This window comes from Choloepus didactylus, chromosome 10, assembly GCF_015220235.1.
Source record: "Choloepus didactylus isolate mChoDid1 chromosome 10, mChoDid1.pri, whole genome shotgun sequence".
Taxonomy (NCBI): Eukaryota; Metazoa; Chordata; class Mammalia; order Pilosa; family Megalonychidae; genus Choloepus; species Choloepus didactylus.
In genome coordinates, this window is record NC_051316.1 from 40,051,763 (window position 1) to 40,067,628 (window position 15,866).

The 15,866-nt window shown below is 41.4% G+C and overlaps 1 protein-coding gene across 1 annotated transcript in view; it reads right to left on the bottom strand.

Annotated features, from left to right (window-relative positions):
- The window catches only part of PCSK5 (proprotein convertase subtilisin/kexin type 5), a 422,934-nt gene that overhangs the window by 89,994 nt on the left and 317,074 nt on the right, over nt 1-15,866 (bottom strand). Inside the window, exons 21-24 of the mRNA XM_037797346.1 lie at nt 15,516-15,618; nt 8,852-8,988; nt 2,140-2,346; nt 986-1,054 (exon numbers count right to left, since the gene is read on the bottom strand). Of these exons, the coding sequence (XP_037653274.1) occupies nt 986-1,054; nt 2,140-2,346; nt 8,852-8,988; nt 15,516-15,618 (516 nt within the window). The remainder of the gene's footprint in view (nt 1-985; nt 1,055-2,139; nt 2,347-8,851; nt 8,989-15,515; nt 15,619-15,866) is intronic.

Sequence of the window (15,866 nt, forward strand, 5' to 3'; positions counted from 1 at the left end):
TGCAAATTCTGAGGCTTCACCCTGAACCACTGAATCAGAATATGAATTTTAACAAACTTGCTACGTGGTTTGTGCACACATTAAAACTTTTAGAAGCACTACTTAACAATTAATAGGGTGACATGGACTCTCAGTGAAGAGAAATTGTTCCTTAAATTTTTGATTTACATGGTGTTTCCTTTGAAAGATCCACAGATCCAAATGCTAATTATTTTCTATATGTTGCCTAAATTGACATTATTAGACATTTCTGGAATTGGGTGGCCTCCCTATTTTTCATTTTACATCCAACCAACCACAGCATGGTGCTGTGCATTATAGACTGCACCAACCATGCCCTCCATAGGAGATCCAGGTGTGAGGGGAATGGATGAGTCATTGATTTGAATTAAATATATATATTGAAGACTGATAAGCTCTTTCTATTGCATGATGGAGATATTGACTGCACTGTCACCACATTGCTTTCTTCTCCAAGGATTGTCTTAGGCTTCATGCAACAGAGTTGTTTTTTAAAGGGAAACCCCAATCTCTCTCCCCACAAGCTTTTGTGTTTCACACGCCAAGGGAATTAGAATAATTAGGCGTTTCTTTGCCTGAGTTTGTTTCTCACCCCCACTGTTCACTTTCAAAAGTTGTCACTTTGAGCAGCTGAGGAGAGGCTGAGTCCCAGGTACCCTGACAAATAGTTGCCAATAGGTCTCCACCTACCAACCAGCTAACAAGCAGAGGAAAAAATGCCACCATCCTTTCCCGAACTCTAGTTACACAAAAGAGAAGCAGACTTTCCATCACCTCAAAGGCTAAAGTCTCATCACCATGACTCCTGGTTTGCATGGGAGTAAACCTACGTAATGGATGCTGAGGGTGGGATGGTGATGACACGGAAAGCCCCCTGCTCAAGCAACAACGATGACAGGAATATGATGAGTGAACAAAGAAGCAGCTATTTCAACTCCTTAAGCAATGAAGGAAGATGACATACCCAAGCTGCATCCTAGACATCCTTCTTCACAAGGAACACATTCTTCATAGTTTGGGTCTTGTACTTCACCTAGGCAATGAAAGGAGTGACAGATATGACTCATTTCCACTGACTGGAGACATTAATTGCTATGAAACTATATTAATGTGTAACTTATTTTTAAGCACACCATAGAGCAATTAAGAAACCCAAAGCCATTCCATGAAGATATATGTGTCACCCACATTTTATCTCCTCCTATTGGTTTGATAGATTGGGTCAGGTTGGTTGGGTACAAGTTGAATAACGTTGGATTAATGCCAGGCAACTACTTTTGACATTAAGCTGGGGGATTTTGTTTATTAGAGAAATAAGCTCTGCCTCTGAGAAATGGAATTGGGTATATAAATGAAGAAGCACTGCCTCTTTTTTTTAAACTGCCTTCCTAAACACTTTCTTGGTTTTTTGATTTAAATCCTATACTGTGTTTGTAAACATCAAGAGGAAAAAGGAATGAGTGTTTTAATTATTCTTGAAATGTCTTCGAGTTCTCTTTAATGCCAGACCAGATCTGATTCTTAAAGAGAGCAATAGTCTACAGCATACATGAAGGGAAACAAAAACAATAAATGTTGTTTTTTAATCTTCTTCCTGTAAAAGATAACAAATTGAGCAATAACAATAATACATGATTTGTGGAACACTTAAGTATTTTTCAATTACTTTTATGTGGATTGATTCTCATTTGCTTCTTACAGCATCCCTGTTTCAGTGCCTTTCATAAATGAAGAAATTAAGCCTTGGAGAAATTAGGTTAATTTTGCCCAGAGTCTCATAGATGGTAATTGGGAAGGAGAAAACTGTTAGCCAGGACTTCTAGATTCTAATCTAATCTTCTCGCTGCTATATCCTTCCTACAAACCCCGACTCCGTATCACTTTCTCTGTGCTTGGCTGCATTCCTGCAGTTTGCGTCAAGGGAAACCCAGAGAAAGGGTGTGTGGGAAAAGAGAGAGGGGCAGTGGGCGCTGTTCCCACTGGGTATATGGAGTCACCCAAGGTCATCCCAGGTGCTGACATTAAAACCAGGAAGACAATTTAAGTCTCCAAAATATCCAGGCCCACAGCTCCTCAGCCCATCTCCTCGTGCAGGGCCGTGGCCCAGAGGAGCCTTACCTTGCCCGCACTCTAGCTTCTGGCAGGTGTGGTTGGTGGGCACCAGGAAGTAGCTGTCCATGCACCGCGTGCAGATGTGTGGGCTGTGGCAGAGCTCACAGTTGTCTGGGCAGGGGAGGCAGACGTTACCCTCCACGGGGCGGTGGCCTGCAGGGCAGTTCTCTCGGCACTCGCCCCGGAACAGGGAGTGCTGTCGGCCATGCTCATCTGAACCGTTAGAAAAGCAACGAAAAGAGGGAAGAGGTCCAAAATTAGCCATGAAGCAAACACAAGAAATTTTATTTAAAAATATATATTACTGACTGCTTTTGCTTGTAGGGGACCAGAAATACGAGAATGGATGAAATGAAAAGTGCAATAACTATATACTGGTGGGTGAAACATATTTCTTGTGGGGAATCATGTTCCAAGTTTTTTATATCAGAGTGAACAGTGACTACTCTCTGATCTGTCATTGCAAAGCCACAAACCAGGCTCTGTGAATAACTACAATTCAAAATGTGTTTAACTTCCCTGGGAGCTCCTTTTGATATCTGTGGCACCTCTCAGACTTGGGGGCATTAGAGATCCCATAAGAATAAACAAGTGCTTAATGATAGGCTCTTTTTATGAAAATGCAACCTGTTCAAATGATTCCGAATTCTGTTATCAAAACCACATGCTTGTGCTAACCCACTAAGGTCTGAATTTTTGCATAGCTGCCAACTCCTATAATGACAACCTACTGAAGCATTAGGCTGAGCAACAGCTTGAATAATCTTTTACATGCACCCCTGAGAGTTCCTGACTTCTGTGAACACTGGCCTCTGCAAGGAAAGAATCATCAGGCATACAAAAGATGACCAACAGTTAGGAATATTAAAGATATATATTTTTTTGGTAGTGGATTGTGGTGATGGTAGCACAACATCGTGAATGTAATTAATACCACTGAATTGTATTCTTGAAAGTGATTAAAATGGAAACTTTTTTGTTGTGCATATGCTTCCACAATAAAAATAAAAGTTAAAAAATCAACGTTAATACACATGCACCTAGAGTTCTTCTATTCCCTCGCTCTGCAAATTTTTGTGTGTGCTGAGTATACTCAGGGCACCTGTCTTCTCTGAATGTGTCCTGGGGAGAATCTGAGTCACCCATAGCCCCCTGCTCCTGAAGAATAGCAGATCTGCATTACCCAGAATAACCAGGCCTAGTTTTTACTCATCATGTGACCCACCACATGGAGATACAGAACCACTGACCGTCAAGATTCAGGACTGCTGGATTTGTGGAAAAAACAGAGCACTAGCCTTCTGTGGCAAGGGAGGAAATTGAAAGCCAATATAATATGAAATTGAATCATCTGGAATTGCTGATATTTGACTGTTTTTGACCTAGAAGCCCAGCACTTACAAATGGTTTAACCCTGTGTTTCTTAAACTAATCGAAGCCCTAGATCCAAAACAATTTAGAAGTCATACTTTTGGATTATGGGCCCTTAAACTGCTTCTTTTCTAACTGTGATTTCATTCCAGGAGCCTGCTCTTTCCCCTGGGACAAAGGAAATAAAGAAGGCTTTTGCAGAGGCAGTATTAAAAAACATCTGCTGTCTCCAAGTTCAATGTGGAAGAATGTTATCCTCTGTGTCGGTTTGTATATATTATGTCCCCCAGAAAAAAACCATGTTCTTTGATGCAATCTTCGGGGGCAGATGATTAATCTTTTTGATTAGGGTGTGACCTTTTGATTGGATGTTTCCATGGAGATGTGACTCAATCAACTATGGGCAGGAACTTTGATTGGATAATTTCCATGGAGGTGTTACCCCACCCACTAAGGGTAGGTCTTAATTGAATCACTGGAGTGCTATAAAAGTGTTAACAAACAGAATGAGCTGCAGCTAAAAGAGGACAAAATGCCCCAAAGGCAACATTTTGGAGAACGCCATTTTGAAACGCAACCTGGGAGCAAGCAGAGGCCAGCCATGTGCCTTCCAAGCTAACAGAGATTTTCCAGATGCCCATGGCCTTTCTCCAGTGAAGGTACCCTATTGTTGATACCTTACCCTGGGCACTTTATGGCCTTAGGACTGTAACTTTGTAACCAAATAAACCCTCTTTATAAAAGCCAGTCCATTTCTGGTGTTTTGCCAAATGGCAGCATTAGCAAACCAGAGTATCCTCTAAGGGACATAGAGCATTTGGGAGGATGTAATGTACATTTGGAAATTCTACAACTGTGGATCAACATTGTGGAGCATGACAGTCCGATCCAGTGGAACCTAGGATCTCAGGGCATCACAGTAGGGTCAGTCTCTGAAGCTGTGTTCTGAATCTTAGGTGCTTTATGAAACATAAGCAAACCTCATTTCCTCTCTGACTTCCTCGGGAAAAAGCCTGTTTTTCAGAAAGTCCTAAATTCTGTATCTATCAGATTTAAGTAGGAGGATCTGAGGGAAAGCCCTGAGGAAGTCTATCATGTCCTCCACCCAGAAGTTGGTGTATACCCCCACATAGTCACAGGACATCAAATGAGGGTCCAGAGGTTTGGTAACAGCCTAGCATATAGTAAGTTCTAAATATATATTTGTTGAATGATTTAATAAATGAATGAGCAAATGGATAGTTGGCAATATTCATATTTTTCATACATAGCCAACTGACTCTACACTTAAAATAAAAATGAACAGTGATGGGCTCAACTATTGGAAAGTTTTTTCCAACCTTGTTTTTATTGTATATACATGGTTTTATTATTTGGACCTCTTTGGGCATTATAATTTGGATTTAAAGGACAGAGATTTGCAGGGTCTTGGTATTTAAAATCCACAACCCCTGCAAAGGGAGGTTACTTTGATGCTTTGACCATGGCCAGCTTTCCCCAGATGTTTGGCCCAGGGATTATGTCAAGATTTGGTCATATTTTTGATAGCCTGAGTATGTCAACTCACTTAGTTACGGATGATATGTGAATAGTTCATGGACTTAAATATCATGCATAAAATGTTGGCTACTTGCCCAGGATCTCAGAATTTAAATCACTGTGATGATATGTCGGGGAAGCCGGTTCCAGGAGGAAGGGGCTGATTTTTGCTCTTAGGTGCTCTCTTAGTTTGCTAGGGTTGTTATAGCAATACCACACACTGGTTGGCTTAGACAACAGGAAATTACTGTTTCACAGTTTTGGAGGCTGGAAGTCCAAAATCATTGTGTCAGCAGGCCCTACTTTCACCAAAGTCTGTAGCATTTTGGTGGTGGTTTGCTGGCAATCCATGATTCAATCACTATCCTCATCAAGCGTCCATCTGTCTCCTTCTATCTTCTCATTCCTACATCTATGTTCAAATTTCCTGTGCTTATAAGGACTCCAGTCACATTGGATTAAAGTCCATGCTGATTCAGTTTGGTCTCATTTTAATAAGAACTTTGAAGATACCATCAACAAATGAGCTCACATCTACAGGGGTTAGGAATTATTTTCTAAAATATTTTTTTAATTAAAAAATTTTTATTATAGAAGTTGTGGGTTTATAGAATAACCATCCATAAAATACAGGATTTCCATACATGACCCTATTATTGACATATTGCATTGGTGTGATACATTTGTTATAATTGATGAAAGTAAATTTTTATAATTGTACTGTAATCTATAGTCACTTAGGGGTCACTGTGTAGTGCAGTTCCATGGATTTTTTTTTAAAAAAAGCTTTATTCTATTACCATACACCCAACTTAACATTTCCCCTTTAACCACATTCATATATATATATATATATATATATATATATATGTATATATATATATGTATATATATATATATATATAATATATATATAATAGTGCGGTTAATTACATTCACAATGTCCTACCATCACCACCATCCATTACCAAAACATTTCCATCATTCCAAAAAGGAACTTTATACATTTTGAGCCTTAACTTCCCCATTCCCTATTCCCACCCCATTCCTTGGTAACCTATATTCTAGATTCTGACTCTATGAGTTTGCTTATTCCAATTATTTCATATCAGTGAGATCATACAATATTTGTTCTTTTGCATCTGGCTTATTTCACTCCACATGAGGCCTTTGTGGGAAACATGATTCATCCATAGGAGGTGCCAAAACCTTTCATGTGACAATATGAGATAAGAGCTAAAATGCAAGTGACTAAAAGAAGTTCATCTTGGCTTTCATTTGCACTGAAGAGTAACAAACTGTTACCAAACACTCCTTGGTGGCGGATTTTGTTAGAGGAGAAGGTGGACCAACACAAAGGCATCAGATGGTTGTAGGAGGAAAGGAAGATTGAAGGTAGAAGGCACAAGGGGGAAGCAATTGCTGGCAAGGATGAAAGAAGGAAAGGCTGAGGGCTCTGAAAACAAATTCTATGATGTTTACTTCAAAATTTTGCTTACTTTTTCTCTTGCGTTACTAGATGAATTTAGCTTTGTATCCAGTAGGACAAAGGGTAAATCTGGAGAGAGAATTTAGAGTGTATCTTCAACAACTTCCCTGGAGGTTTGCATTTCCAAAGAGATCCACACCTAAACCTCAATGATTACAATTACACAGGGGTCAACTTTCTACAAACTGATGGGAAAGATTCTTAGGGCAGATGGGGGCTCCCCAGTCAGAGGATTTTCAGCCTTTTATTGAAGCCTGTTGATGCCAAACTGTTTCAATCCAATCATCCCCCCTTCTTTAGCATTGTCTCATCAAGGTCTCTGCTGCACTGTGCTAATTCTTCTTGAACTCGGGACATCTTGCTGTTAGTGGGCAGACAACTCTGCTCATCGGAGCTGCTTTAGCAATTCCCTCTCCAGGAAGCCTCTTCCTCTCACTACAGCTGGAAGTGTTTGCTCTTCTTTAACCTGTGGTAGAATTGCTGCCATTCATTTGGCCTTTATCTTCTATTTTCTTGTATTACGCTATATGAGGACAAACTCCCTTGCTAAGTTGTAAACTCCTTTAAGGCGAGTATCATGCTATTATTTATTTCATTTTTCATGGCACCTAACGTACAGTAACTTGTGCATCGGAGGGGTACATTAATCGTTTGCTAAAATGGTGGATTAAACATAACCTTTCAGACATAAATACAGAAGAAATGCCAGAGCATTTTTGGTGTGGATTGGTGCAAGTAACTCTAGGATGCTTAGAACATGCATTTTAGACACTTATTATCCAAAATATTGTGCCATGTATGGAAATTTTGAGTGTTTTACATGTGAAAGGGATTTAAGATATTATCTTATCCATGCTTCCACCCCCCCCCCCACCTTTTTTAAATAAATAAGGACAGACTTAGAGAGGTGAAGTGACTGGTTTAGTCAGTAACAGTAACAACAACAATAATAAAGAATAGTTAATATTAATTGAATGCTTACTATGTGTTCAGCCCTAAGTGCTCTATTGTTTTATTTCATTTAGTTTCATTTAATTCTCATAACAGTCCTAAAAGGAGCCACCATTATCACCATCCTATACATGAGGAAGGAAACAGAATATGGCAGGCTTAGAGATAAAATTTGACATAGACATCTTTGTTTACAGGAGAAACAGAAAGAAATAATTTAAATTTATATGAAGAAAGGTGCTGTCTCCCATTTTTCTGGAAACACATGATCCTCTCAATGGATCTTTCATTTTCTCAGTTTTATTGCAAGCAAGAGTTAAAAGAACTAATTCTCTTCCACCAGAATAACCATGTAAGAGTTATGGTTACTGATGGCCTCAGGGTCAGCAAGACAACTGGGAGTGGTGGGGACTGTGGAGAAATAGCACATTTCTCCCCTAAAGAGGGCAGCCTCTTCCCATCTCCACCCAAATATTTGGGAAATTCAGGCCCAGGATTGCTAGATAATCCATGTTTTCAAGAGAAATGAAACTCCAGATTTTTATTTGAAATTTCCCCAATTTTAAAATTTAGCTCAAATTTTGAAAGTGTTGTATAGGTCAAATGAAATAGGATTCTGGTCCAAAGACCAGATAAAATCAAAGAGGGGGGTCAGGCAGAAGAGATGAGGCTGGAAGAGGTATCAAGGGTCAAATTTCAGAGGAAATTTGAGACCATGAATATAATCCAATGAGAACAGAAAACTTCTAGAGGTGCTAAAGTTGGGATGTAAAAGGTCATATTTATGCTTTGAAAGGCTTACCTTGTTCCCACAGTGCTCTGACAAGTCCTAAATGACATAGCCCCGGTGTGAGGAGAGCCTGATACAGCCTCTATTATATTTCTCTTAAAGACTAAATGCGTCTTCCTTAATTTCCTGGCTTTTCACTTTTACCTTAACAAGTCTAGTTTTATTGTCTACCCTCATGTCTGACTTAATGTTTTCATACCTTCTCCTTTTCCTTCTCTGGAAAGACATCTCTTAGCTTTTCTCTCTCCTCTGCTCAGGGGTGATGAGACTGTGTCTACAGTAATGTGAATGAGGTTTTCGTGTCCTGACAACAAGCAGATGCTTCAAGGTTGTACAGGACTTTTTTATTGCAGTTCATGGAGGGGAATGAAAGAGAGGAGGGCCTTTAAATTTTCTGTGATGGAATTCTACTGCCCTCAATCATCACTGACGGGCAAAATCTTGGTTGTACATGTTCTCTTATGAACCCTGATTTAACCCTAACCCCCCAACCCCAGAGATGAAGCTTCTGAATCAAACAAAATAGTGGCTAGTGTTAGAAGGCAAGGAAGAAGAAACCGGTGGCCAGATCCCCTCACCTGCTCCACAGGAGGTGCAGTTGGAAGGCCCACTCCCTTGGCATTCCTGGCAGGTGTGGTGACAGGGATAGCATTGGCTTTCAAATTCAAATTTCCATGAGGGACAGTCGAGAACACAGAGGCCATCATCAAAAATCCTAGAGCAGTGGGGAGAGGAGAAGCAGATTTTTAGATAGAGTTTATACAGGTGACTTTTTGTAATGGTCCTAAGTTTCAGAGCATGTGATGTCCATGTTTCACTGCAATTTGGTTTCATTGTTCTAGAAACACAGTGGATATCTGGGACCCACTTTGGTAGAGCATGCCCATTCCTGGCCCAAGGTTTGGATCAAGAGCAGGCACACCAGAGACTGGCTGGGGTGATCAGAGGAGGCAATAACTGATTCCAGTTCCAGACAAGCTAACCAGTGCCCCCAGGGATTGAATCCATATTGTGGGTTCCAGCCAATCCTAGCCAACAATCAGGTCCAAGTCTCTGAACTTTCAAGACACCAAATGGGCCTTTGAATCTATAGGTCTTGTAGAAAATATTTTTCCTTTAATTATCAGCCTATTCACTCCTTGCAAGGGAAATGCTAACTTTGCAGATGCTTGACAGTAGAACAAAGCACCACCCTGTAGCTAAGGTGCTACTTTATAAACTTGGCCTAGGCATACTGCAAATAATCAACGAACTCTGATTTTGAGTGCCATTTTTCAAGTGTTTCCTGATGTATAGGGTACTGCGGTATTCGTTTTCTGACCATGCTTGTGAACACTTACAAGGCAGCATGTGGACTTCCAAAATATTTGGTTTTATATACATGAAATATGTACAATAATTTCATTGTTAATGTTTTCATAGCTTTGCTTCTCTTTTCCTTGCAAAATAGTCATAAGAGTAAATAAGGTTAAGTAAATCGTATCCAAGAACTCTGCTCACAAAACTGTGAAATGTTTATCAAATGCAAGAATCAGAGAGGTAATGCAAATGAAGCAAATGAAGAGAGCAGGGAGTTGCTCATTCAATAAGTCTTGTGGAAAAAGCTGAAAACTTACATTTCTGACAAGTTCCTGGGTGATGCCGAATCTGCTGGTCTGAGGAGCAGACCTTGAAAACTGCCCACTGATAGTCTGGATTACTGGAAATTTGCTAAATGAGTCCTAAGTGTTGCATGTGATTCCAAATTGGTGTTTCTTTTGAGCTTCCTTTGAGCTCTTAAATAATGTATGAGCTGCGAGGTTAACTGAATATATAGCAAAGGGTTTCCTTCTCTCTCTAACCTCCCCCACTCAGGCTGGACACTACATGAACGGTCAGGTGTAGACTGTGAGCAACTTGTTCCTGGAGAGGCAATGGCTTGTCTAAACCCGCTGTTTCCTGCCCTGAACTGGGGCTGGGCCATTTCAATTCTAGGTTTGGAGGAAAACTCCAGGCCTGGGGGCAAGGCTTTAGGAACACTGTGTGGCTTCAGTCCTCTAGTCCCACCTTCTGAAACTCTGTAATTTGCATCTGTTTGGAAACACAATGGGATTAAAGCCAACAATGGAAGATGGAAGGCCACCTCCATTCTTGGATTCTCACCCCTCTTGTACTGGTCTCCCGGCCAGCACCACTGGAGGGAACAAGCCTTTTGCTCCACTGCAGAGCATGTCCCAGCCCTAAATAGACACTCACTCACACCTGCTTGTCCTTGTCAAAGCAGGTGCTGGGCACCCCTGTGTGCAATGAGAAAGCTGCTCTCCCAGCTCAGATTGTGAGAACTAATGCCAATGGCAGATATCCCATCCCCAGATGAGCTCTGGCTTCTGATTTCGAAGATTTTTTGAGGAACTATTTGGATGTGACTAGTTAAAAAACAAAAGACTTCCTATTATGGATTGAACCACATCCCCTACAAAGACAAGTTCAAGTCCTAATCCCCGGTCCTGTGGGTGGGAACTCATTTTGTAAATAGGATATTTGAAGATCCTATTAGTTAAGATGAGGCCAGACTGAATCGGAATGGGCCTTCATTCAATGTGATAGGGACATGGACAAGCGAGCAGGAGCCAGAAGGAGCCAGATGGCCACATGACAGAGGCAGACATTGGACTGAGTCATGGGTGGCCGGCCAGCCACCACCAAAACATGACAGACTTCCGAGAAAGCATGGTCTGCTGACTCCTTGATTTTGGTGGTCTAGCCTCCAGAACTGTGAGACAAGAAATCCTGTTGCTGAAGCTGACTAGTGTGTGCTATTTGTTATAGCTGCCCTGGCAAACTAAGACATCTCTCTAGAAGAAAGACTTCATATGAGCTATCTGAGGCTTTGAAACAAGGAAGCTACTTGATGCTGAGCTGGAAAGAGGAGTGGGACATCTTTACTCTGCGGTCTAAATTCAGTGGAAAAAGGGTTGTAAATCACATTATCATTTTATCCTTATAGGAAGAGATGAGAGATTGGTTTGGGGAGAAATAATTTTTTTTGGAAGAGGAAATTTAATACTTTTAGTCAGAACCTGTAAAACTACCCAAAAGTAGGAGAGAGGAGCAGACAGAATTCTTTCATGTCATATAGGAAAAGGGCTGCCTTTTTCACTCGAGTGCTCAGTTTTTAAGGAAGTATCAAGCACATAACTGTATATTAACCACCACCACCCCTGACACACACCCTCAGAAAAGCACAGCGGGCACCCCCAATTTCTCTGAGAACTTGAGTCTTTCTAAGGAGAAGATAAGGCAAACAGTCATGCTTAAGTACAGGCACTGGGTTACATTACTTGCCCTGCACTCTTCGTCTCCCCTAAAGTAAAATTGATAAGGAATTTGAAGAGAAGCACCATTTCAAATCACCACAGTTTTCCAGAGCCACCAGCAAATCTTCCCCAATGGAGGAAGACACATGCTTTGCTCTGGGCTTCATGCGGCTGATGAAAATTCTCTTCAAAGCCAACTTGAGCCATCTGTGGGGCCACCAATCATTCACATTGCAAATTCATGAGACTCCCAGACAGGTTAACTGCTACAGAGGAAGAACCTCCCTCCAGCAAATTACACGTGCTATTGACCTGTTCAGCACTGAGGGACAGTGAGCCATTCCAGGTCCAACAAGGCTCAAAGGAGCCAATACTAGAAAGTCAAGCAGAGAGGAGGATGTCCTCGACATCACCAGAAGCTCCCAACCTGTGGGGGTGTGTGAGACGGAACAGTCGAGATGGAAAGTCAGGTTCAGCTGGTCCTCTGTGCCAACTGTTGCCTGGGCCTAACTGAAGCCATTACCGGGGCACTTAATGTAATTTCTCGGTGCTTTAATATTCTAACAGAATGAAATCTAGCAAAACATCTCTTTTCCTGAATTCATTGAAGCAGATCAAATAAAACATTTGAGAGTGGGGTAAGAACAGAGGTCAAATTTAAATGCTTTTAACTGATTCATTGACTCCGTAAGCCCTACAAAACTGGGCTGGGGAATTAGCTTGGGTAGTAAGGACCTTGGCATTGCAGAGCTATGCATGTCAAATAGCAGGACCAAAGCACACTGCTTCCTCTGAGTTTTCAGTTGTTTGTAATGAGAAAAACCTGAGGGTTTATAGAAATGTAAAGGGAAAACTACAAGATGCAGAGAGGATTTTTTTTTTTTTAATTTTTATTTCCTATTAAACAACTTCAGGGTTAAGTTATTTTATCTTTTATTATGGAAAAATGTAAACATAAATGGAAGTAGACATAACAGTGCAACGCCCCTCCATGTATTCAACCAGCTTCAACAATGATCGATGCATGATCAATCTTATTTCATTTATCTCCTCACACAAATTTACCTCTCTCCTATATCATTCTGAAGCAAACCCGTAAGTTAAATGTTAACATCCCTCTCCCAATAAAAGCTCCTTTGGAGATTATTTTCATTCTACCAGGACTGGAGACGTTGAAACGGGTAAGAACAGGAAGAAACTCAGAAAGATCAACTATCCCAGTTGATCCCTGATTGCCCCTGACCCTCACCCACCCCAGCCCAGTTCCATTCTCTGCCATTCTCTGCCCTTCTCTGGGTCCTGGAGGCACTAAGGACAGTAGCCCCAAGCTCACTGACTCTCACTTGTAACTGGTATTTCCCATGGCCTCCAGTGGGATTCAGACAAGGGGAAACACCAGCAGACCCGAGGATGGGAGGAGAGAGAGGATGGGGGATTCACTCCCCCCACATCCCTGCCACCCCACCCCATGGTTCTGGAATGGTTCCCTCTTCTATAGCCCTGTCTCAATCAGTTATCCCTTCTTCCCTGGTCCCCACTTTTGTTTGTTGCTAAGTGCTTCAGCATCCCTTGATGATGTCCTTTTTGAGGGTGGGCAGTATGTCCTAAAAAGCTCACTGACCCTGCACCTAACTCAGGGCTGGACATAAAGCTGGAGCTTGTGACTCGTCTTGAATGGACCTAGTTCTGCTAAGGGAAAGTTGCATATCTTCTGCCCTTGCAAGAACAAACAGGTCAACATTGTAGTGTTTCAATGTAGTTTCTTTCTCTTCATCTTCCCGACCTCCTTCAGGGAAAATTCAGAAAAGAAAAGAAATCAGGTCATTCGATGACATGATGTGATACCCTTTTTGGACATATTTGCAAGTAATGAACATCAAAGAAGAGAAATGGAGAAAGAGAAATGGAGCATTCAGAGAGATGGGGAACTAGATTTTCTTAAGAGGAAGAATTCGTTCAAGATCTTTACAAATGCTTTCCTTTCTTCAAAAGAGAGAGCATGATTATTTAAACAAATACATGGAACTACCAAGATGACTGAACAGGTAAACTCTGATCTTATACTGGTGGGCTTAGACTTTTTAAACTGGTTTAAATGTTATGGAATTGTTTTGTCACTTCCTATGAGCCTGGGGCCATTATGACTTCTACAATGTATACTGGACGGTGATGGTTGCCTTACCAAATAAATGCCAGAATGTTCCCCCTAGTTCAAAAGATGTCTACAATATGCAATGGGATTTTATTGATGGTCTGAATGGGAGTCAGAGAAGAAATAGGACTCACTTTGGGAATATTGTCTGTATCTTATAGCAATACCTGAAGCTTTTTAAAGCAAATTTAATATTTAGAGGTATAGCCATCTTAGAGAGATGCTTGGAATATGTTATCACACTTAGCATTGAGAATCTTAAGACTGTTCTTTTTGGTCTCCTTTGTCCCTCCCTCCCTCCCTCCCTCCATTCTTTCCTTCCTTCCTTCCTTCCTTCCTTCCTTCTTCTCTCTCTTTCTGAGGGAGCTATTTGGAGAGCCAAGCCCATGATACTGATTATATACTTTATCAAGTTCAATAAAACATGCTGTTATGGGTTGAATTGTGTTACCCTCAAAAAGATGTTCAAGTCTTAACCCACAATCCTATGAATGTAACCTTATTTTGAAATAGGTCTTCAAAGATGTTATTAAGATGAGCCCAAACAGGATTAGGGTGGGGCCTAATCATATATGTCTGGTGTTCTTATAGGAAGAGGAGAATTGAAAATACCAATCAGATGCAGGGGAGAAGAAGGCCATGTGATGACTGGAGCAGAGAATGGAGCCAAAGATTTCCAGCAAAATATCAGAACCTAGAAGGGGCAAGGAGTGATTCTCTTCTCCGGATTTCAGGCTTCTAGCCTCCAGTGGCTAGAAATTTATGTTTAGTTTGTAGCCTTTTGTTATGGCAGCCCTAGGAAACTAAGCCAAACTCATACATTGAATTATCACTAGATGTTGAGCTCTGTAGGGAATAAAAGGATAAATACACCCCAGTTCCTGCTCGCAAGGACATTACAGTCTAGAGGAAGAATTAGACAAAATGTCTAGTGTGCAAGGCAGAGCAAAAGTCTATCTTAAGAGCTGCAAAGCACCAGCCACTGGAGCAGTCTTGCCATATTGGTCTGGAAAGAGACCCTGCTTCCTACACATTGAGCAGAATGGAGATGAGGCCATTCATTCAAACACTCAGTACATTGATAAGTATTAAGTGCTAGGGTCAGAAGAGCATTGACTAAAAATTTAATAGGACCCCAGTTCTCTTCATCAGAATTCCCAGTGAATTTGCATAGATGCTCATGCTTTTTAGATACTTCCTATTTCTTCCTTCATTCAATTATCAAACATCTACTGAGGGCCTACTTTCTTCTTGGCACTGTGATAGTTACTAGAGATTCAAAGATAATCTCAAGGGGTTTACAACTTAATGAAGAGAAAGCTTTTTAATGAATAATGTATTAAAATGCTCCAAGTACTCTTACAGAGCTTAAATAGACCACAGAGGAGCAAACAGGGAAGACACTAATTCTACAGGAAGAGGTCAGAATTGGCTTCATTGGATAGTTCCCCCTTAAACTAACTGTAGAAATATGAGTAGATTTTTGACCAGCAGATGGAAGTGACGGTTGAGGGATAGGTGTACAGACAGGAATGAACTTCCAGGCATCAAAAGTGGCATCCAAGGCACCATCTTCAATGATGAGAAAGCACCTAATGACCAGGAAACCAGTTCCTGACGTGGGCACTGGCATCTTGGGGGAGGGGCTACAGAGGTGAGCATTGGCCAGGCCAAGGAGGATTTCTGTGTTGTGAGAAGTTTAGGACCTTTTCCTGCAGGCCCAGCCCACCCAGCTCCTCTCTCCAGCATCTGCCATGTACTCCCACCGACCAGCAGACACGAGAGGTCACTCACCTTGTGATGGGGCAGCCAGTACAGTCTTCCTGGGTTGGCCCACGGCACTTGGCACATGAGGCTTCACAGATCTGGCAGCGGCCATGCTCATCAATGTATTCTCCTGGGGAACAAAATGTAGTTGTTTACTTCATCTCTACATGGCCTTGCAGCCTCAGCTGTCAGTCTGAGAGCAGCCAGATCTCTCTGTGGTTGCCTAAAAGCAATAGAGACAAGAGAGAGCAGAGGCCCTGAATGGCTTCAGCTGCCAGTCCTAAATCCTGAACTTATAATAGCAACTGCTCCTCTTCTGTGGGCCCCAGAAGTTGGAACCTCAAAAAGTTACAAGTCAATGACATAACTTTGGATCTA